We start from the raw sequence: 25,314 nt of genomic DNA, 5'->3' as shown, positions 1-25,314 counted from the left end.
AGCAAACGTTAAAGATGATTCTGATGACAGTTGGTAACTTTGCACACAGGTTTAAGTCTGCATTATGTGGCTTAAAATGGCTGCCAAGGAAGCCATTGTATTTGGGGCTGGGATTTGTGAACAGCAGCACATTCACTAATGGAAATAGAAAAATTACTCTGGGAACCCACAAGTTGGGGGTGGGAGATGATGGCAGAAATGGGGTGAAGTCAGAAGGGCCTATGTAATTATAGAGTTCGTAGCCTAGGCATAATATTTTTTGCAAACTCTGTCCCTAGTGAAATTGGCAATGGGATAGTAAAGGTACGCTGGCATACTTAATTGAGGACATACTGTTTTAAACTAGCTGAGTGGGTTAAGGCATCTGTTGCAAGTTCTATTTTTTTATCCAACATGTTTCAATATATAATCGTAGTAGGATAACTTCAGGGGTTAATGTATTTGATGGGGAGATCTGTGTGCATGTCCTGCCTGGTCTATTTTTAGATTTATTATAATGTAGCTAAGAGGGTGTATGTTCCTGCTGCAGTGTGTGCTTGCTGGTCGCAGATCTCCATTTTATATTCAATAGCCTAGTGGATTAATCTTCTTTGTTACAGATATCTTTGTGTTTTGCTCCTCCTTGAAAATCTCAATTTAAATTACAAGGCAAACGTTTGAAACCTTGCATTTTTAACCAGTGCTTTAAATGGAAATATAGAGGTGCAGGTACTCACTATCCCCAGTACATGTTTGCTGCTGGAAAGTGATGATACTCTCCTAATAGAAGCATTGGACCATACTGAGAAGTGCGGCTACTATCCCTTTCAAATTAAAGAAGTGTAGGTTCTCAGTACCGGACAGTACCTGCCCATTAAGTCCCGGCTTTTAACTCGTATATTTGTGTTGTAGTCTAAAAGCTGGTTCAAATGGGTAGTAATAAACACGTGTTTGAAGTACCAAAAAATGTAACATTCACATTTAAAACGCTTGCTAACAGCCCCTTCTCTAGCAACCCCTCCCCCAACAGGAATGAAAGGGCAGGGAAGGGGCAGTGGCTCAGTTGATGTTGCAGCCAATGCCTCGAGTGGTTTTATCAGCTGGTTCTTCCAGTTTGGAGCATCAGATCCGGTGTTCCTGAACCAGGTAAAACCGGGTGTGGGACACTGGCTCGCTTCTGATCTGGCGGAGCTGAATTCAGCACCGTATGTCCTCTCCATCTCATGTCGGGCATGCACAGGACACACAGCATGCCGCCCCGCAGAATGAGAAAGGAAAAACACTTTAAAAATCTCTGTTTACTTCTTAACAACTTGAAGTGACACTCCCAAGTTTCCTCCTTGTTTTCCCTTGATGGGCTTCTAGGTGTTGTCCTTATAATGCAGATATGGGTTCAATCATCACTCTTTCCCATCATGCCAAGTGCCAAGCTACAATTGGCAGATGTCACACATGATATGCAGCCATTTCGCAGCGATGGTTTAGTTTTGTGATTTCGTCCCGACCTGCTCTAAACGTGTAAAAGGGAGGGGGGGGGGGGGGAGAATACGCCCTAGTCGTCAGGCCCGGACTGGCCGTTGAGGGCACCGGGCAATTCCCCGGTGGGCCGCATGGTTGGGGGCCGGTTTTGGGCCCCTGGGGCCGTTTTTGTTACAGGGCCGTTATGCTGCAAAAACGGCCCTGTAACAAAAACGGCCGAAAACCGGCCCTGTCACAGAGCGCGGTCGCACCTCTCCCGCCTCCCCTCTCCTCCCGGAGGGGGGGCGGCCGAGCACTTTGCCAGGGCCGGTTCTGGTTCCCAGTCCGGCCCTGCTAGTCGTAATATGTCCGAGAAACATATTTTTCTTGTACAGTGGCCACGGGAGGACGACGTTGAAATTCAAACATTCACGACATGATGCTTCTAAACAGTAAACATGCTTGAGTTCTTGAGGAGCGGTCCGATGGCGCTCTCTGCTGGCCTGAAAAGTTAGTACTTTAGTAAGGATGTGTGAAGTAAAAACAAGCATTTGCAATGCAATGGTCTCGGCATCATTAAAGGTAGAGCTATTGGAATTGCTCATGACATTTTTTTTTCTTTAAATCAAAAATAAATGGCATTGTCATTAACATTGCCAATACACAGCACTCTGCACTCAACAGCACACAATGCTCTGCACACTCACTCTGCACTCACTGCTCTGCACACTCACTCTGCACTCACTGCTCTGCACACTCACTCTGCACTCACTGCTCTGCACACTCACTCTGCACTCACTGCTCTGCACACTCACTCTGCACTCACTGCTCTGCACACTCACTCTGCACTCACTACTCTGCACACTCAATACTCACTACTCTGCACTCACTACTCACTACTCTGCACTCACTACTCACTACTCACTACTCTGCACTCACTACTCACTACTCTGCACTCACTACTCTGCACTCACTACTCTGCACTCACTACTCTGCACACTCTGCACTCACTACTCTGCACACTCACTACTCACTACTCTGCACACTCACTCTGCACACTCTCTCTGTACTCACTACTCTGCACACTCACTTCTCACTACTCTGCATTACCACTCTGCACTCACTACTCTGCATTACCACTCTGCACTCACTATGCACTCACTACTCTGCACTCACTACTCTGCACACTCTCTCTGCACTCACTACTCTGCACACTCACTACTCACTACTCTGCACTCACTACTCTGCACTCACTACTCACTACTCTGCACTCACTACTCACTACTCTGCACTCACTACTCACTACTCTGCACTCACTACTCACTACTCTGCACTCACTACTCTGCACACTCTCTCTGCACTCACTACTCTGCACACTCACTACTCACTACTCTGCACTCACTACTCTGCACTCACTACTCACTACTCTGCACTCACTACTCTGCACTCACTACTCTGCACTCACTACTCTGCACTCACTACTCTGCACTCACTACTCTGCACTCACTACTCACTACTCTGCACTCACTACTCTGCACTCACTACTCTGCACTCTGCACTCACTACTCTGCACTCACTACTCTGCACTCACTACTCTGCACTCACTACTCTGCACTCACTACTCTGCACTCACTACTCTGCACTCTGCACTCACTACTCTGCACTCACTACTCTGCACTCTGCACTCACTACTCTGCACTCACTACTCTGCACTCACTACTCTGCACTCACTACTCTGCACTCACTACTCTGCACTCACTACTCACTACTCTGCACTCACTACTCACTACTCTGCACTCACTACTCTGCACTCACTACTCACTACTCTGCACTCACTACTCTGCACTCACTACTCTGCACTCACTACTCTGCACTCACTACTCACTACTCTGCACTCACTACTCTGCACTCACTACTCTGCACTCACTACTCTGCACTCACTACTCTGCACTCACTACTCTGCACTCTGCACTCACTACTCTGCACTCACTACTCTGCACTCACTACTCTGCACTCACTACTCACTACTCTGCACTCACTACTCTGCACTCACTACTCTGCACTCTGCACTCAATACTCTGCACTCTGCACTCACTACTCTGCACTCACTACTCTGCACTCTGCACTCACTACTCTGCACTCACTACTCTGCACTCTGCACTCACTACTCTGCACTCACTACTCTGCACTCTGCACTCACTACTCTGCATTACCACTCTGCACTCACTACTCTGCACTCACTACTCTGCACTCACTACTCTGCACTCACTACTCTGCACTCACTACTCTGCACTCACTACTCTGCACTCACTACTCACTACTCTGCACTCACTACTCTGCACTCACTACTCTGCACTCACTACTCTGCACTCACTACTCTGCACTCACTACTCTGCACTCACTACTCTGCACTCACTATGCACTCACTACTCTGCACTCACTACTCTGCACACTCTCTCTGCACACTCTCTCTGCACTCACTACTCTGCACACTCACTACTCAATACTCTGCACTCACTACTCTGCACTCACTACTCTGCACTCACTACTCTGCACTCACTACTCTGCACTCAGTACTCTGCACTCACTATGCACTCACTACTCTGCACTCACTACTCTGCACACTCTCTCTGCACACTCTCTCTGCACTCACTACTCTGCACACTCACTACTCTGCACTCACTACTCTGCACACTCACTACTCTGCACTCACCACTCTGCACTCACTACTCTGCACTCACTACTCTGCACTCACTACTCTGCACTCACTACTCTGCACTCACTACTCTGCACTCTGCACTCACTACTCTGCACTCACTACTCTGCACTCACTACTCTGCACTCACTACTCTGCACTCACTACTCACTACTCTGCATTACCACTCTGCACTCACTACTCTGCACTCACTACTCTGCACTCACTACTCTGCACTCACTACTCTGCACTCACTACTCTGCATTACCACTCTGCACTCACTACTCTGCACTCACTACTCTGCACTCACTACTCTGCACTCACTACTCTGCACTCACTACTCTGCATTACCACTCTGCACTCACTACTCTGCACTCACTACTCTGCACTCACTACTCTGCACTCACTACTCTGCACTCACTACTCTGCACTCACTACTCTGCACTCACTACTCACTACTCTGCACTCACTACTCACTACTCTGCACTCACTACTCTGCACTCTGCACTCACTACTCTGCACTCTGCACTCACTACTCTGCACTCACTACTCTGCACTCACTACACTGCACTCACTACACTGCACTCACTACACTGCACTCTGCACTCACTACTCTGCACTCACTACTCTGCACTCACTACATTGCACTCACTACACTGCACTCAGCACTCTGCACTCAGCACTCTGCACTCACTACTCTGCACTCACTACTCTGCACTCACTACTCTGCACTCACTACTCTGCACTCACTACTCTGCACTCACTACTCTGCACTCACTACTCTGCACTCTGCACTCACTACTCTGCACTCACTACACTGCACTCACTACACTGCACTCACTACACTGCACTCTGCACTCACTACTCTGCACTCACTACTCTGCACTCACTACTCTGCACTCACTACTCTGCACTCACTACATTGCACTCACTACACTGCACTCAGCACTCTGCACTCACTACTCTTCACTCACTACTCTGCACTCACTACTCTGCACTCACTACTCTGCACTCAGCACTCACTACTCTGCACTCACTACTCTGCACTCACTACTCTGCATTACCACTCTGCACTCACTACTCACTACTCTGCATTACAACTCTGCACTCACTCTGCACTCATTTAATAGGTCTCACCGTTTTCTGCATACTTTTGTGAGAGACTGTTCTATTTCCTTGTCACTATTTCGTTCCATACTTCGTCTTTTGTTTGTAAAATTCGGGTACATTTCCTGTTTGTCTCCAATGCCGTCGTTTTGTTTAGTCTGCAAATTCTTCTTTCAAAGAGATCTTTTAAAAGTTTACATCATAAAAACGTCTCGCAAAACATAATTTCAGGCCGCCTGTCACATTACACAGTAGGAGGCACTTTAAATATAGAATTGAGTATGCCCCCGGAATGCCGCCGCGGCCGCCCCGGAAGTCAGGCACGGTCGCCTGTGACGGGGGCGGGGCCACGTTCAGACCGGAAGGAGGCGGCAGGCGGAGTCTTTGCGTCTCGCGGCCCGGGGCTCCTGTGAGCGGTGTGGAGCCCCGGGGCCGCGCCAGCAGGAGGTTGGGCGCCGCGTGGTGAGCAGAGTCCCCGACATTGGCCAGGTAAGTTCAAAAAAAGGCTGGGGGGGCTTGGTGCGTGTGTGTGTGTGCGTGTATGCTCGTGTGTGTATGTATGCGTGCGACGGTGACGGCGGGGGAGGGAGGGAGGGAGGGAGGGGGGGCCTCGGTGCACGTGTGTGTGTGTGTGTGTGTGTGTGTGTGCGCGCGCGTGTGTGTATGTGTCAGGGGGGGTGTCTCTGTATGTATGTATGTGCGTGCGTGCATGGGCGCTTGTGTGTGTGTGTATGCGCATGCGTGTGGGGTGCTTGCGCTTCCCAGGAGACAGCGCCTGGCCACAGCGCGCGTTCCAGTTACAAATCGCCTGGAAGGATGCGCGTGGCCAGGACTGTCTCCTGGGAATGATAGTCGCTGACAAAAGATCTCGGCGGAGACGCGCTTCCGCGCGTTGACGCCGAGACCTAAAAAACCAGTATGGATATTGTTTTACATAAATTAGCAATTATTTTGTGAACTTCGTAAAAGAAACCCCTTAGTGCATAATATATTTCCGCCTTGGTCCCACAGTACACACATCTTTAGAAGGGTTTCCTTAGTTGTTGCTGAGATAGTCTAGTCGTGTGATGTCAAGAGGGTACAGCCGAAGATTTGTAGAAGGAAGAGAGTCCATCACCCAGGTGGGAAGGGACACATGGAGGGCTGCTCAAATCCGAGCCTAGTCAGGTAGGTAGCCCCTGCCCGATATTCTTCAGTCAAGCACACCCCATCTGTTCGGATTGCAATTAGAAAGCAAGGCTAAATAATTCATATTTTCAGGAGTCTCCAGAATTGCAAGTGGCTAGATCAGATCTCAAGGACGGGTTGCGTGCATTCCACAGACTGGGTCTTAGGCTGTCAACCCAGAAGACACGGAGCTGGGTCCATATATCATCCTCTTGAAAGCTCGCTGATGGATCAAGTGGGTGGATGATCAGCTGAGGATTCTGGTTGTGGTGTAGGGGGGGGCTAGAATCTTGAAATGCTGGGCCTTTGCCCCAGTAGACTCGGTGGAAGGGCCAAAAACCCAACAATTTAATCTTGACGTTAAAAAATCGAGATCTTTAATGCAGGTGTGTTGTGGTTGCCCTTGCAGAGGTGTATGCACATTCTGGCTGTAGCCTGGTAACAAGTCTCTTGGGGAGGCTGTGTAGGTAATGGTACAGTAGTCTAGATGAGACATGAGTGCTGTGGAATGGAAGAAGACTCAGAATCAAAACCTCTCCCCTAGACTTTGGGATTAGTAAATGAGACATTTGGGGTAAAGAAACAGATGGTTTGAGAGGTCATGTATAGTTTTTAGTATCAGGCTGAGGAATGTCTACAAGTCTCATTTGTGTGTAACGTACAAACATGTTAGGCAACAAAAAGAGTGATTGAGTGTGATGCTAACAGGTATGATCAACATAATTCAGTGTTAACACAAATGTACTAATGAAATTGCCTTGCACTGAGAAAGCTCTCGCCACCTTGAATGAGAAATTGGGTCAGTTATTATGGCTAATGAGAAGATAGAAGTGAGCGGAGTACAGTGACCACCTTGTTCCATATTATTAAACTGTATCCAGTCTTGGGCTTTAATGTTCCAACCGCATGCATTCTGGGTGTTGCAGTCTTGGTTTGCTTCCAGTGAACTAATTAGACTAACATACCTTACAACAGTGCATTTTAAGGTGGGAGCTCAGGACTGGTGCCTGTGATGACATGGGGAGAGGTTGCCACCCAGAGCAAAGGTTTCACTCAAACTGCTAATGTACATTAGGCATATGTGTGTGCCGAACTGGACTTGAGGTTCTTGCATAAAGTAAGGAAAGTACAGAATGACGAAGGTAGAGGGTGGTCGCTTTGTCAAAACAGGTGATTAAAGACAATTGATACTTTCAATTTTTGTTGGGCTTAAGCAGACCATCTTGACTCCAGTCAAAGAGAATCGCAGAATGTTACTGGGGCTTCCAGATTCCAAAATCACTACAGGACAATACAAGTGGTAGAACAGTGCTACACAATGCCAGTAGCATAACAATGCAACAGCATAAACCAAGCCAGCATAGCGCACAGAGTTCAGTTTACTATTGACTAAAGAATATGAAAACTTACATGGAAAAGAGTTGGCCTCTGGACACCCCAGATGACCATACCCCAGGAGATTGCTGGAAGCACATTAAAGAACAAAAACAAATTGGCCCAAGTGTCTGCGAAATACATAACTTCTCCATCTAGGGGACAGATACCAGACATGTTTAAACCTCTCTTAGTTTGACCATTATTAAAAAAATCTTTACACCTAATGGATCCATCTAACTATAGATCCATTTACTTACTAAACTACCAGTAGAAACTTTTAATACTTTCGATCTTTAACAAATATTGAACTGGGACAATAGATTATGGCCACTATCGGCAGGCATCTGCCTCGAACCAGCAATAACTGTACATTTTCTAGGGACTATCCTGGACTCTCAATTATCCATGAATCTTAGATTGCCTCAGCTACAAAATCTCAGAATTCTGAAAATAATGTTTACATCTTCCACTTAGCATTTTTCCAAAATATTATGGCTGTGGAGACATACATTTAATCAAGACTCGACTTTGACAACTCTAACTATTTCAGCCTCCCTCAAAAAGGTACTAGGAGGCCGGCGTCTCCAACACATATGGAATGCTATTATCAGGATTTCATCTTAACAGTTTGGCCATATTTTTGAACACAGAAAACAACTGCATTGTCCTCCAGTACTCCAAAAACAAAACGAAGCTAAATCTGCATTCTTGCTCCACAAAATATGCAATGGCAATAGTCCTGAATTAAATTCCGAAAATTTCAGAAACACTTTCCTTCAGACTGCCTCAGAGACACAAAGAAAATCAAATTTGCAAATAGCAAAATAAAAAGTCACAAACTTCTTGAACTCTCAATCGCTTTCAAAGAGGGCGGAAATTAACCTTCTAAATTTTAGAATGCTATTTAAGATGTTGCTTTTCACTGAATAACTGTCCATGGTCAGAAAGGATTCCTTGACCTCACGTCTATAGACTCTGTATTATGAGTGATAGTGCAGGTTATAAGGAAAACCTAAATAAATGATTGCCATCTTCCACCTGTTCCATCTTTTCAGGCACCAGCTCTTTGCAGATTGGGGCCCATACTTCCATAGTAAAGGAAAAATAGAACTACATCCACTGTTGTCCCATCCAACGTGGACCCCGGATTCCCCTTAGACTGTGTCTTCCTCCTCCATGAAGCTTCTACACAACACTCTGAAGAAGTTTAAGATTGTGTTCCTACCACAGCCTTGATTACGAGTAGGGGTGCTATTCATCGTACCCGATAAATAACAATACCTCGGGTTATGTAATTTATCGGGTGTGATAAGTAGCACATATGGAGAGTTTCTGGGAAACAACATGCAGATTTGGTATTTAACACTCCAAAATCCACGTGATACAGTAAATACTCCAAAATTTAATGAAGGTTGCGGTATTTATTCAAATAAATAAATATTTATTGGATGCGTTAAATACAACCAAACTCGTAAATCCGACTCTTGTGCAAACAGGGGTTTACGCCGGGGTTGGAAAACAACAGCCCATTTGTATTCAGGCCCTCTATGTCTTAACTCGGCAACTACGGTTATTTTTTGATTTTGTACTTTTTGTATTCTGCGGAGTCTTTTGAAACGTGTGTTGCATTTGTTCTTTTGTTCCTTATATATTATTCTATTTCTATATTGCTGTTTTCGTACTTTGCCCCACACCCCTTTTAACCACTTGGGTAAGTTGGTTATTCAATAAATATTTAAAATAATTACAAGTTCTCAAATGCAAAATGCTGTAAGCTAAAAAGCCAGGACAGGCTGAAGGTGCCAAACGTGAAACGTGGTCACTTAAAAGCTATGTGTCACAGTGAATTGTTATTCTTCTCTTCTTTGGCATGAAACAAAATACAAGCGCTTCACTAGCACAATTCATAATCAAGCAGAGCCCGTGTCCAACCATCAAAGGACTCAACTGTTTCGCGCTCACACTAACACCCTTTCCAATCCCTACATTTCTTCAACACCCATTTAAATGTTCTTCTCCCACTCACCCACCATTGCTAATGCTCTCAAATAAGAATTGGTAACTGATATTACTTCAAAGTAAACCCTTGGATAACAATGGAGACACTGTATAAAAAACGTTACATATATATTGAACAAGTGGGTTGTGGGAGTTGACTTTAGGAGATTGTATTTAATTGTAAAATTAGTTTTATAACGTTTACACTTCAATCCTGTTTTTTCGGTTAGTAATGACACTAGACAAAGGAAATGGACGCATGGAGTAAATTATGCGCTTTGTAACAACTTAACTATTTAACGATAATTGTAACAGTTGAAATATATACTTAAAAAAAAATAATAGGTCTGTAGTCATGAGTCACAACCTTTTCCTCTAGAACCTGTCATTATTCCGGTCTATCCCTTTCCTTCGTCTTGCTCTCTAGTTTGTGTTCTTGAGCTAGTTCTTGTGTTTTCTCACCTATCTTTATCTTGTGTTTCCTTCTTTTCCACCCACACAGACCGCCACGGCCCAGACGCTATTCTGGTGACAGTGACTCTTCAGCCTCCTCCGTGCAGAGTGGTCCCCCGGGCAGGAAGTTCAGCGATGGGGCCCTTCTCACTGGGCTTGGGAAGGATGGAAGACTTGCCAGGGAGAGAGCCAGTACACCAAGGAAGAAGCCGATCAGCCGGAGCCAGTCTCAAGACCGCAGCCCAACTACCAAACTAACACCGTCTAAGTCAACGCCACACTCAAACTCTGTCTTAGAGGAGCGTGGCCGATCTCGGGGTCCTCACGCTCCTACCAAGCCTGGTACTCAGAGCCCAAATAATCAGAGAGCACGGAGCCAGGGTCGAGCTGAAGACCGTGATGCCATCTTGATTATTAGCCGAGGCAAAGACGGGCAGCACTCCTGGGCACTCTCCGGCCAGCAGAAGGCCAATGGCTTTGGCAAACCTCCAGTCAGAACCACAAGCCCTGTACCCAGTCGCATACCACCTGCAGGGTCCAAGACCCCCATGTCTTCTGCAAAAGCAAGGTCATCGCCACTGTCCAAAATGACGGACGCCCAATCAAGGACGCTGCCTCGGCCTCAGGGTCTACAAAAGTCTCAAGGCCACCCCAGTCCTAGGCTCGGAAGGTTGTCCCGCCAGTCCCCAAGCCTTGCTGCTTCCACAGAGTCTTTGCCTGGAAAAGAACCATGTGAGAACTACATTGAAGACCTAGAGAACCTGAGTCAGGCATTTCTAGCCCCCCTACGACTAGATCCTAGCCAAGAGCAGATGCTGTATAAGAGTCTGGAGGAGGAGTTCCTAGCCAACTCACAACTCATTGGTATGGACAATGAGGACCCTGCGCCTTTAGAACATTCCCATCTAAGGCATAGATACCAGCAGGCCACCCCAGACCAGGCCATTGTGGACTCAGCTTATTGCTCGTCTAGCTCGTCATCATCGTCACTCAACGTTTACTGCAAGGGTGGCATGCCACCAGACTTTATTGAACGGCAGCGAGAGGATGTCAGGGGTACACATATGTTGGCTAATCTCCAGCGCTCATCTCCTCCAGGAGCCATTCGAGAGTTTGCCAATGGCTCAGCGGGGCATGAACCCTTGACTGGGTCATGGAACACCCCAGTCACACCAGAATCAGTCACACACCGGCGGAAGGTGACTTTGTCCAGTTCCTCAGATGACAGCAACTATCATACAGCGCTAAATGATTCACAGGAAGGCCCTGAGCTTCCCAATGGAAATATGGACCTCTCTTGGAATGTTTCGGGTGTCGTAGGCTCAGAAGGGGACCTAGAGTCCACTGCTAAAGAAAATGAGGTGGTAGAAGAAGTGTCAGAGGAGGATGATGATGGCTCTCTGGTGGTGACTACGGATGAGTCAATTCCCAGCTATCCACAAGATGTCCAAGAAGGTTCCCAGGTCCAAGAGGTGGTCATGAGGCCGAAGAAGTCACAGAAGAGGGCGGACAGAGTACCTTCCATCTACAAACTCAAACTGCGACCCAAGATACGTCCCAGGATGGACAATCAGCCGGACAAGAAGCCCTCTAAAATCCCCACCCCTCAGAGCTACAAATCTGCTGCGCGGTCTCCTGAGGGCGGTGCGCCGCCCAAGACAGGCCCCAGCAAACACAAGTCCTGGAGGGCATTGAACTCCATATTTGCTTCCTTCTCTGAAACACATGTAACCCAGGGACAGCTGGAATTAGAGGGTCCAGAAGAGAATTCCTGGGGCTGAGGAGATCTGATGGAGGAGGGTGGTTTTAAGGAGACAGGCCAACAAGGCCTACCTACTGCTGTTTCCAGATCCCCGTTCCCACGCCTTTGCTGGCTAGCTGCTGTACTTGATGCATGTCCTCCATTGCTCTGTGTACCTCTCTGCTGTAAACTAGTCTCTCAAGGGTGGGGGTCCCAGGTGGTGGGCTCCTTGGATCTATTTTAATGCCCCCAAGAGATGTTTGCTTTTTTGCACCCGGCATGTGACAGAAAAGTCAGTGCCTGATAACAGCACTTTTCCAACTACTGTGTGCCATGTTCAGACCTAGGAAGCCCTAAGTGCTTTTCAAAAGTGAGCAAGTGTCCATTGCTTCAGGTAAAATGATTGAAAGGAAGTTGCCCAAGCAGATCATGGAAACGGTTAGAGTCCGAACATAAACTTGGCAATAAAGAGCTACCCTATCTCTTTTTACTCTCTGTCATAACATGCCTCTTTTCAATTACATATCTTATCTCTTGTTCTTTTCTTCATTCCTGTCTTCTCATCAACGTTTCGCCAGTCGCCTGGTATTCTATTCCTCTGCTTATTTTTTTAATTTTCACACCATGAATCTGCTGTAGATTCACATATTGTGATATACTGTAATGTCACTATGTAGTATGGGGTTCAGAAATGGCAACTCGTTTTTCAAAATGTACACACAAACAAAAGCCCTCAGTTAAATGATTCACTTTATCCAAAATTACTGATATAATGGGGTTCAGGCATTCGTGGGTGCAGTGTTAAAACATCAGTAAGAGTTTTGCAGCTCAGATTGAGGCATAACATTCAGAATCAATGGTTTCCACATATTGTGCCTCTTTTTGAGCTGCTTTACACATTCATATTTCACAGGGTATTTCCTGTGGAAATGTAAACGGGGAGAATTTCTCGTTGTGTGAGTTTTCAGCACACAACTGCAAACCTTGATTGAGGGAGAAACTCCTGTTTTTGCCCAAACCAGGGCTACACAGTTGGACTCAGAATGAGCTTGAAAGTCTGTATAGTAAACCCTGTTTCCCATGAAACCTGAATAACACCAAGTATTTGAGGGGGCGTGTTTCTATCAAAAAGCACGACAATGCAAAACAAGGAATGTTGGTCCCCATACAAAATGGAGTCAGGACACTGGTCACCTAATGATTTGTCTGTGAAAGTGGCACAAGTGCAGATCTCAAACTTTTATTTGGCCATCTCTTAACTGTAAAGACTGGTAAAGTGAACTTGAAGTCAAAATCTGTCCTTAAGAAACATCCTCATCCATTTTAAAAATACTAAAAAAGCCAAGGGACAAGATGCCCTGTTAATGTGATCGACCTCTTAAAATACACAGAAAGTGATAATGTTGGCCCTGAAACACCTCACAAAAGTAACACCAAAAAGAAGCCTTCCAAATCTCAGGAAATTGATATTGTTGGCTCTGAAACACATCACAAAAGTAACACCAAAAAGAAGCCTTCCAAATCTCAGTAAAGGAGAAACAGGCTAACCTTGGAGGAGACATAGATGCATGTGATGCTTTTATATAAAAAAAAAAAGGAACAAAAGAGGCAGGTGGAGTGGAGACCATTGTTCAAGACAATTACAGGATAAAGTATGAAAAATACTATTGCAGCCAAACCTATGTTAATACATTTTAGGGTTAACCATATATTCATTCTTTAGAGGAAATACAGCACGCACCAGATGAAGAGGATATCCATAGGTTGGAAGACTTTAGGGAGGAAGGTACAGACCAATGATTTTGACGTAAATCCTGGAGAGCGGAATCCATGCCAGATTTTCGAGATAAAAACTATTAATGAGCTACATTTGAATTCATTGACAGTAAATTTATCTGTGAAGGTAGTGCTGAAAAACTGGCATGGTGCCACTCCTCGACCTACGTATAGCATCTCTGGTAAAGACTTTTATCTTCGCAAGCGTCCTCTCCCAGGGTATGTCTCTATATCATATAGAGTGATGGAGAATATTGAGGCCTGATTGGAAGAGGGCACGGCGAGTTTCTTGGTGGAGACACTCAGGCTTTTAGTGATAGCAAATGCTGAGTATAGTGTTAGAATCGCTGCGAGAGGTTTGGAAGCACCTTGATACACTCATATCAGTAATACACAGGACCTAAAGGAAAGAAAAGGCAGCCTACATAGGAGGACAGTCAGAACCCGACCCAATTATAGTGATGACTACAAGGAATATGTTCTTAGATCCAGAAGCCACTACAGGTCCTCTGGAGAGAAAACGAAGGAGGCTGGAAGCAGCAGCAAGGAAAGTAGAGACCGGAGCCACCTTGAGCTGGAGAGCAGACGCCTCCAGTGCTTGGTTGTAAAGATGTAACCACCAATAAAGGGAAGATATGGAAGAACTCTACAGCATTTACCACGTAAGAAGACATCTAAAACTATCTTTACGATGGGGAGGTTACCAATATATGTATCAAGACTTTCCTAACTGCAGCAGATGCATCAAGTCACAAGTTAAGTCCTGAGTTAGTCCTCACAAATTGTCATTCAAGGCCTGATCCAGTCCCGCCTTGATTTCGGCAACGCCCTGTACTTGGGTGCCCCTGAGTACACCCTGCGGAAACTCCAGCTGATTCAGAATTGTGCCGCATGCACGCTGCTTCAGCTTCCTCTCATGCTTTCAGCAAAACCCGGGCTGAGGAGCCTGCATTGGCTCCCGGTCAGGGAGAGAATCAATTTTAAATCTTTGTGCATCTCCCATCAAGCCTACTGGCAGACTGGCCCGGTGATTAATCACTCTTTAATCACCCCATATCATCCTAGCAAACCGCTCCGGTCAGCTCATGCCTTTTTGGCCATAGTTCCCAAAATTAGGAGATCGAGAGCAGGTGGCAGGTCGTTTTCGTACAATGCGGCCAAACTGTGGAATTCGCTTCCCCTTCAACTTAGGTCCAACTCCAATTTGTTTTCCTTCCGTAAGCAGCTTAGAACCTTCCTTTTTAATACACATGATTAATTCTATCTGCCGACCGCTTTCATCAGGTAGCACCACTTTTCTTTAGCGCTTGGACGCCTCAGGGCAGCAATCGCGCTCTACAAAACTCTTTTTCATTTCATTTCATTTCAGAAGGTAATTTTGTTTAGAGTGTCTGGATTCTAGTCTAAAGTTAAAGCATGTGTGGAGAACTTCCTTGGCACTGCAGTGGCTTTTTTGGGAAAGGAAGCAGATGGCTCCTCTCAGAGAATTAAGATAGAGAGAGATAAAGCACTTAGCAGTTCTGTCCCCAATTCGAGACACCTTGAGCCCTAATGCAAGCATTAAAGTAGGGCCCCCATCCCCTGGTTCGGTAGTAAAAATAATTGTGGTTGAATAGGACCCTGACGCCCCTGGGCCCCAGTACCACTGCACCTGCTGCACTTTCGATAGCAATGCCCATGACCATTGGATTGCTACCGGAAATAGGATATATCGTGATAGAAGTGGGGTGATCACAAGTCAAAGTGGTAGACTCAGCACTTCCTTGGTGTCAGCGAGTCCAAAGAAGCAGAGTGCAGTGAGTAAAAGATGCGGTTTGGGGCGGCATAAGATGGTAAATCAAATCACCTGAGATAAATGTATTCTATAGACAAAAACCTACAGCTGGACAATGACCATATAAGCAACAGTTGTATAGCGATGTGTACAAGAATTACTATAGTGTTCAAAGAAATAATTAGTACATCCTGTGAGTGCAGCCATAGTAAACACCCAGTGGCTGCCGATTGTATAAAAGACCACTCTAGTTAGCCAAACTAAAATTGATTACAAGTTCCAGTTGCGCACCATGAATGTACGAAGGAGGATTAAAGTTCCTGTCTTGATCATCCTTCGGTTTTACTTTAGCTGTTTCGTGCACATCTGGACTCTCTCAAGGCTGCCAAAGCATATAGACATTGCATCAAACAACAAAGAAACCTCTGAAGGCATGACTTTTAATATGACAGGCACCATCACAGGATTAGGTAACAAGGTGCTACAATATATGATTCTTCACCCAACATGTCATATGCTCTAAAAGTGCAACAGGACCAAACTCATTCAGGGTTCCAACCACACAAGACAGATAAACATCACCCAAGGCTTAAGAAGTAAAAACAAACTGTGAGATCCAAATCATGTGAAAACCACAATAACTAAACAACGGGACGGGGAAAGGAAGCACTGTGCCTGCAGTACAAAAAACAAGCCATTCAAGCGCCTGACAGTATTTCCCCAAGTTCAAAGTAGGAGTAAACAAAACAGATATGGAAGGAAGATGAAAAGTGCAAAGTAGAGGTCCAAAAATACCAGAATAGACTGGGGGGCATATTACCAACAACTAGCGATAATTATCGCTATGTTGGTTTAGCGGCGATATTTTTATTGCTGAGCTGCGGCAATTTTTTCGCTTAGGAACCTTGCTATTATCAAGGTTTATCTCCTAAGCGATAAAAATCTGCCGAATGCATGAATATCGCTGTAAAGTCTGCGATATTCATGCATTACCGAGCAAATGCTCTTAGCCATGTTATCCACCTACCATTGGATAACATGACTAAGAACTGCTCAGTGGCAGGTGTTCGCTTTTGGAGATATTCGCGCTTAGCGCGAATATCTCCAAAAGTTGGTAATAGGAGATAGCGATGTTAGCGACTGTTTCCAGTCACTAACATCTTGGCACGCCCACTTTGCATGTCATTAGTGATAAATATCACTGACCTGCAAAGCGGGGCCCAAGATGGTCGCTATCTCCTACTAGCTGTCGCTAACTGGTGTTAGCGACAGCTAGGTAATAGGGAGATAATTTTATCTCCGCTTTCTTGGCTTTTAAAGCCAAAAAAGCGGAGATAAACCCCCTTGATAATATGCCCCACAGTTCCTTCCTAGATTAGATAATATGTCTGCTGTATATAACTGGGAAGAAATAAACCTATGCTCTCATAATAGAGCGTTTTGCCAATTATAATAACTCATTTAGTAAGTTATTAGCATGTCACCCTGAATGTAAAGAACAAGTTATGCATAGTTAAAACATTAATGACCACAGTTTAATTATCAAGAAAAAATAATATAGGCTCCCTGCCTGAGAGCATGGCTAACATGCTAAGGCACAAAAAAAGACATTTCAGAATTATAGTAACAATATCCATCAAAATTATATAACACTATAGAATTACCAGGGATAAGTCAACACGTAGTTTAATCAGTGTTTTCCAAAGTAGTAGAAAGAAACCTATAAACACACTATAAACTGCATGTATTTGATCAAAAGGTACCTTAGGAAGTGTTTAAGTCACATTCCACAACATGTGTGCGTGCAGCAGTTACATCTGTTACTTACGGAACCCACAGGCTGCCATGTTTTGATTACTATTGTTAAACCGGTAACTCAGTAAGGACAGGAGGCTCTCAATGAAAAGTGAATCGGAGTGGAGTGTCTACGTCACGCCTCACAGAATATGTGAGTACAGGTGTTAAGCTGTACAGTGTAATGCCACTAACTTGCCGCCAGGTTAAAAGTAATAGAAGTATTGCAAGTATCAGGAAAATCCTGCAGCTGTAATTATTTATATCAGGTCAATTCAAGTGGATTACATTTTTTATTCACAAAAGTCAAATCACAAAAGTAAAGCCACATGTCTCAGGTACAGGCTCTCTATAAATAAATTCCAAAAATGTGCTAGTATTTACTTTTGTTAACCTAATTCTTTAAACTGAAACTGATATGTCAGAACAAAGAAGTTCAAGATAAAAATGTTACCGACTTAATTTCGTTATCGCCATAAGCGGACTTCACGATTACCTTGGATTAGTGAAAAGGTTATTTTCATGATCTCCCTCACAAGGTTTCTGTGTTTTGTGGCTTAAAATCAGCTCCTAGGGTGTTTACAAAATGCTTGGCTATGGCCAGAACGTTTGTGACTCCTATAGAGTCAACTGAATGGTACAAGCAAATTCTTTTTTAGAAATTCCGAAAATTACAGAGTAATTCAATTGTTGTTTCCCCCAGGTTTTATTCTGAACATTACGAAGTCGGGTCTCATGCCCTGGCAACAGAAGAAGTTTGTATCCACCAACATAGCATCTATGAAGCCCTTGGCTTGTCATAAGGAGGGGAGGTCAGAAGTATTTCAGAGCACAGTCCCCCTTTATCCTCTGCCACTTATACCTCAAGTGATGATTGAATGGCAACATTGAAGACGAGGAGTCCTATAAAGCCTACAAAAGGGAGACCACCATGACCCTCACATCTTTATTAGATCTGTAAGGGGCCCCATATTGGAAACTCATAACAGAATTGAAATGACTGAAAACAGAAGGGATATTTGTCCCCTAGATCCCAGGCTAATCAACGTGTGTCCTGCCTTGTAAGGTCTGAGAGTTTGTGAATTTAAGCTTACCCCACAGATATATAAACATTATTAGAGAAGCTAGACGAGCCAACACAGAGCCATGTTATACAGGGTTGTTAGCCGGTGGTAGCAGGAAGATGCAGCTCTTCTAGTGGCGACTATTCAAGACATACTTGTTACATCGAAAAGATTCGGGTTCAGCATTACTTCTGTCACATTATACCTTCAAGAAGAAATAGTGAGCACTTCTGTATCTCTGATTCCTGTCATCATGATGTTCTCGGATGGTCTTGAGAGAATTATCCTACTGACAAAGCTACCAACAGTGGTATTGGAGCACAATCTGGTCCTTGATAAAATTGATGGAACCACCTTTTTATCCAATGCATAATTGTGAAACAAGATGTTTGTTTCGCAAAGTAATGCTGTTTGTCTCCATTACACTATGAAGGTGCGTGAGTCAACTATCAGCATTAATCCTTGTTCAGCCCCCTGTACAAATATGCAAAGACTCTTTGTTAGGACACGTACACAATTTTCTCCTAAAAGGAGTTCAATATATTTTGTCAATCGAGGAATTGATTTCCTTGCCCTCTTTACAAATGATTAATCACCAGTTCAAAGACCATGGCACTTGTCAGATAATAGGAGACCAGTCAAGTATTACCCCGCTAGGACTACAGATTAGGAAAACTAAACTCTGTGTAGCATTTGGACACATGCACAAAGATAACCCAATCACAAAACCTTTGATTTCCAGCTGAAAAATCTGATAACCTGTTTTTATATAGTGCCTCGTACCGCACTTCTGACATTTTTAAGCACTGGAAATAACAGGTGCTACTAGTAACCAATTCATAGTACTTAATTTACCCACTTTGTAAGAATAAAAGTTTCAGTCTGCCTTGCTAGGATTCAAACTTGTCATCTGCACATCATCATATTTCAGCGGCAAAGGGCCATTCTCCTGGCATTTGGTTGTGCTAAGCATAAGCAAAAACACAGCTCACGGTTAGGGGCAGAGCATGTTAAATGTGAGAAAACGCATCTAAATGTTTTTTTTTCTAGAGAATATTTCGAAGGTGCTAAATTTCATACATGCATTGTCCTGTGACTAATGTGTCAAAGTTCACATATGACAAGAGCTGTCGTGAAGCAAATTGTACTTCCTACTCCAACACCAAAGGCTCCTCTATTCAGGCGGGAGAGTATTGCTTTAGTCTCGACACAACCTGTAAATCTATAGTAGATTAATACTGAAAACAAGATTTATTTGTAATTAATTTACTGCTTAGAATCGGTTACAGATATACAGGGTGCTTACACTCCTTTCATTTGAGTAGACTTCTAGCACAGTCATGCAAGTCAAGCACGCACATACGGTGAGAGAAGTAGAGTCTCAAGGTAGCATGGAGATGTAGAGCTTTATGGCCTTGGGGTAATTTCATAGTGAGTCCTTTTGAATATGTCTGTGGTTGCCTCCCACTTTTTCACTTGTTCAAATGGAACATGCTGTTTCTGAACCCAGCAATTGCACAATGCGATTAAGAACAGCATAATAATTTATAGCATATATCACACTGCAAAACGTTTGCTTTCACTTCACTTACATCCAAGTCACTTACTCTACCGTGCTATTTTCTCCAAATCTCTAATTTTCTCATGACCCCTTTTTATTCTCCAATTTCTATTTTGCTGTCCATAACCTAACTCTCTTCATATTTTTTTCCTCTGTATCTCTTTTCCTCTTGCCTCAGACACCATCGCTTTGCCTTGTTCTTGCTTCCTTAAATTTGTCATTTTCCACATCCTCTTTGTTACACCTCTCTTTTACACCATAATTTCTTTTCTCATTCACTTCTTCCCCTCTCATCATGTCCCAGTAGTCACTAAGTCCACTCCAATGCAAGCCTACTTTTGTCAATTTCTTGCCCTCCCATATCTTACTTCCTCTTCCGATCTCTTTTACTCCCCAACTACCTTGTTATCTTTTTAAACCTATATGCTTTTTCTTCTCCACATCAAACCTTTTTTCCCCTTTTTATTTCCTCTGTACTCACCCACACCCACTTGTTACTTTTCACCATTTTTTCCTAAGCCTTTCTTCACTTTACCTTTGCCTCCACTCCAGTCTTCTCCACTTGCATGTTATGCTTCTTCGTTCTACCAGACATTGGTACCAGAGTTATTCTACTGGAAGGTTGTCAGGGATGATTATACAGTTTTCCCGACTTAGGCATTTTACAGCACAGAAAAGAATTAAGACATGATGTACCTAGAAAAAATGAAAAAGCATTATTAAATCTTTTTGCAAGGATTGCTCTAGAATACTGAAGACCTAGGGTTGGCATCGCCATTGAGCACTCCAAGGTGGGCCTCATTCCATGCAACACTCAGGGGTTGGCATCTCCACGAAGCACCCTTAGGAGGGCCTCATTCCATGGATTACTTATGAGTTAGCAACAACGGAGCGCAACCATTAGTGGTCAAAGGAGCACTTAGGAGTTAGCCTCTTCAGGAAGTTCTTCCAGGTGGACCATCTCTCTAGGGAGCCCCTATAGAGGTGCCTCATTACATGCAGCTCTCATAAGTTGGCCTCTAAAGAGAGCACTCCTTAGACCTCACACTAGGGACTGCATTTTTCGGTTTGCTTCTACAGAAAGTACTGCTAGGCAGGCTCTACTCCAATAAGGGTTAATGGGCTACATTGTCCTTACTGGGCCTCGCTCCAAAAATCACTGAAGGGTTGCTATCTCCAGGCAGCAAGAATGGGTGGTGCTCAGGCTACCACTGGGTGGGTAATCTTTACTCAGAGAACGTCTGTGTGGGTATCAGCTAGCCATCGAACCTTTGGGTGAGCATCTTTAATCGGGTCAGATCTGGGTGATATTTGTTCTAAGGGACAGTCATGGGTGGCCGTTTCTATCAAGGGCAACCCTGGTTGGGCGTTTCGTCAGGATGTACCGGTTTCGACATCATTTCCTTTCACATCCGTTCATGAACAAATGTCTCTTGTCATAGTAGGAGAGACACAGATCTGTTTCCTTCGTGTAAAAATAGCTATGAGTTGGCCATGCCCACAGATTTAATGTCTGCATTTGGGCATCCAATTAGTGAGATTACTCCATAGCATGCCTAAAGAAAGGCATCTATAAGTGACAGATGATGGGCATGGGGTTTTATGGAGTTACCTTGATCACTCCTTTCTCCATTGAGCACCCTTGGATGAGTTCCTCTTTAGTGGCAAACCATGCCGGTCCTCTTCTAACCCTAGTATGATGGTTCTAATCCTATTCTAATTTGGGTCTCATCGGAAATTACAAATGTTTCTGTTGATGTAGCTACTTATTGCCTTAGTACAGTCCATGCCAATGTAATTCGGCATGTATGGTTCATTAGAAATCTATGCATTGACCTTTTCCACTGTAGTGCCTATATATTTAGTGGCCTTTTCTGTAGTGAACCTTCCTTTCAGTAGCAGCCGTACACCCAAGAGGACATGCTGCTAGGGGCCATCTATGTTGCGGACTAACCATAAAATGACTGAGTTGAGACTGTGAGAGCGGAGAGGGATGGGGAATAACTAGGTAAAATCACGTCCATGCTCTGTAACAACTTACATGAAACAAAGAGAGCTTCCATTTGGTTTTTAATGATTGTTCTAAAAGGAGCTTATTTAATGCTAATTGTAATTGCATTTTGCACAGTTGTAAATTGTCTTGCATTGCCAGAGCTCACCTTTTATACTTCTTGAAAAACTGGGATAGTGTGCCCGAATGACCTTCGCCATGATTATTCAGACAGAATGCAGTGCACCGGTGACGGCCTATTAACGAATCAGCTGGGAGTTTGTATTGCGACAGCCTTCCTCTTGACGAATCACCTGCGACGATGTTCTTGTGACACTTCCTTTCCTGACGAATCAGCTGAGACCAAGTGCTTGTGATGCTTCTCTCTTGATTAATCGGCTGGAATCCTCTGCTTGAGACAGGTCCTCTTCTGATGAATCAGCTTGATCCCTATGCTTATGACAGCCTCTCTACTGGTAAAACAATTGCGACCATTTGCTGGTGACCGCATCTCTCTTGACAACCCAGATAACACCCTGCTCTTGTGACAGCTTCTCTTCTTAAGAATCACCTATGACACAGTGTGGGTCAAGCAGCAAATGTTACTAGCTATTTCTGATATCCTCTTTCTTGACTATTTTTTGGGGCCATGTGCTGGAGACCTTGTGCTTGTGATGACCTTTTCCACGAAGAACTAACTAGAATGGACTTTGTGCTAAATCCAGGAAAAATAGGTGGGATTCTGTGATTTGAAATCCTGTTTTGACAAGTCCTTGTGACATTGTCTTGCGGCAATGCCTTTCTAACAAATTAGCTGGGACTATATACTTGTGACTGCCCCTGCTCCGAGGAATCATCTGCGATCCTGTGTTTACGACGTCATCTTTTGGTGAATTACCCATAAAACGTGCTTGTGAATGCTGTTGCACCCCTAATGGCTCACCTAGGGTCTCATGCCCATCAATGTTTCTTCCCGCCCTCTCCTCCCCCCCCTAGGATGGATGTATTAGTATCAGACATTTGTGATGGCTCCTTTCTCCCTAATCCAGATGGAACAGGTGGGGGCAACGCCTGCAGCAGCTCTTATGCCGCCTCTTGCCGCTGGAGCATCTGGGGCGCCATGCTTGTGACCTACCATATCATTGATAACCTGGGAGCTTGTAGTAATGGCGGCCACCTTTTTTCAGTCATCAGCTGGTATGCTGTGCTGGTAATATCTCAGTCTTCCCTCCCCTATGGGGTTTCTGTAGGATTATCACGATGATGCATTCTTCAGTTTAGACAGGATCCTATGCTTCTGACTGCTTTTTGTTCCCTTCATAGATTAGCTGGGATCTCTCTCCCAAGATGGATCAACTGGGACCATGTGCTTGTGATGGCTCTCCAACATCCCATGATGCACTAGGACTGTGTGCTACCGACAGATGAATTGCACATTAATATATTTTGGTTGCGTGTGTGCGTTTATATATACTTGTATAATATTGTGCCTAGACTTGAGAACCCTACAAGCTGCTGCTGAAATCCTGTATATTGAACTTGATAACAGAATAAATGCTGAGATCGAGTTACGCCACTCATGTCATTGACTACTGCCTGTGTTATGCAGACTATGTTGTATGTGCGTTGTAGTGCCCATGGTTTAACATGCAAATGTAGCACAGTGCTGCTCTTTTGTTGGTGGTGTGCAGCTTGGTGATGGCTAGATGTGTGCCACTGCTGTGTGCCTCTTTAGTTGCTCTTGATTGTCGAGTGGGTGTGTGTGCCCACAAGCTGCAGTTGCTTTCAATTGGTCTGTGTATTGATTTCCGGTCTTTGTCTGCTTTGTACTGCATGTGCCAGCTGTGGCTGCCTGCTACTTGTGGATGACTGTTATGCGGCTTCTCTGGTACAGTTTCGATGTGGCTGTTCTGAAACCGTTCATCGCGACTGCCTGACGTTTCCTTTGTGTGTGATGTAAATTACACCTCACTGTGCATCTATTCCACGGGCTGCAAGCATAAGGCACTAGTCCCTAAGTGAGTTATGCGCTCACCCAGAAGTTAACCCGAGTTTGGTCACTGGTCGAGATCAGCAATCTGTTCCTTCACTGTGTGATTGCTACAGCCACATTTAGCACAATACTATTACTAGGCAGATAAAAAACTACAACGATGTTTATTACTATCCATAAAGAATTGTACACTTTTATGATGGAGGGTGTCAGGCAGCATTCCTTTGTTAAAGCAGTGGTTGAAAACAAAGAAATGAAGGAAACTGTTCAAGCCACTGGCCCTCCTTGGAGTGCACACGTTTGGGAGGTTTCAGGAATCATCGTCCTCCTTAGCCACCACTCATTGCAGAAGCTCCTAATGATCCAGCTGGTCATCTCTGCCTGTCCTGAGACAGTCTACCTTTCTTTTACCAAAGTTATGGTACTTGGGCCTAACTATGGAACTCTGTGGTGCTATCTGAGAGGCAGAATCTTACCGTGATCCAAATATTACACAGGGGCTTGGGAACGCAGCACCAAGCTTCAGATACCGTCAAGCAAGGAAGAGGGATAATACAAGGTTCTTGATTAGTCAGGGCTCTTGGCTTTAATTTGTCCATGAGGAGAAGAGCAGGAGCTACAACTGCACTGAATTCAAGGAACTGAGACCATGAAGTGATGGCATGGCTCCATTCTAAACTGAAAGGCGACACTGGCTGTGTCAGCACAGTCCTAGAATCTCTATCCCAAGTTGCTAGTTTGACACAGAGGGAGGGGGGGGGGGGTAACAGTCATATAATAATAACTTGTCAGTGAGTAAGAGTCATCAAACATAGTTATTCATGTACATCTAACCAGCCAGCACTGGAATGCAAATAAATAAATAAAATAAGTAAATGCAGATACCACACACAAATATGTAAAAATAATGCATTTTTATGCCGACCGGTATAGTTCAGTATCTGTGCACATAGATTATCACCCCCTCTCAAAAGATCAGCTCTTACAGCTCACAAACAATGAAATTGCAACATGCACAATGGGTGCTAGAGATATTTGCTCCTTTATAAAAAGAGAAAAGAGGTGAGGGAGAAGCCTGGGGTCTACATTGATATTAATAAAGACAATTATCCTGTGGGACTCATTTGTAAATTTAGTACCTCGTATGTATCTAAGAGGGATCCCCCTAATTATTTCAATATCAATCATAGCCCATATTTAATTTGCATAACAAAGCACAGGACACAAATGATTTCCAACTGAAGTGCATTGAATCCAGTCATATGTAATAAAATGCAACTTTAATAAACATAGTGCAAACGTCGCAGTGCTCAAAAGTGATTTTGTTTACAATATATATGAACAAACACATGTATAATTCTAAATGGTTGTCTTCAATTCTCAAAAA

General features: G+C 44.3%; 1 protein-coding gene across 2 annotated transcripts in view; it reads left to right on the top strand.

Annotated features, from left to right (window-relative positions):
* GAS2L1 (growth arrest specific 2 like 1) overlaps window positions 1–12,465 on the top strand; it is a 223,503-nt gene extending 211,038 nt beyond the window's left edge. For both annotated transcript variants that reach the window (XM_086943240.1, XM_086943239.1), the window contains exon 8: window positions 10,284–12,465. In XM_086943240.1, coding sequence (XP_086799366.1) covers window positions 10,284–12,015 — 1,732 coding nt within the window. In that variant the 3' untranslated portion in view covers window positions 12,016–12,465. The remainder of the gene's footprint in view (window positions 1–10,283) is intronic.
* Window positions 12,466–25,314: the final 12,849 nt, after the last annotated feature.

The sequence above is a fragment of the Lissotriton vulgaris genome, chromosome 11 (assembly GCF_964263255.1).
Source record: "Lissotriton vulgaris chromosome 11, aLisVul1.2, whole genome shotgun sequence".
Classification (NCBI taxonomy): domain Eukaryota; kingdom Metazoa; phylum Chordata; class Amphibia; order Caudata; family Salamandridae; genus Lissotriton; species Lissotriton vulgaris.
The sequence above is the reverse complement of the archived record's forward strand: the minus strand, read 5'-3'. Positions and strand labels throughout refer to the sequence as shown.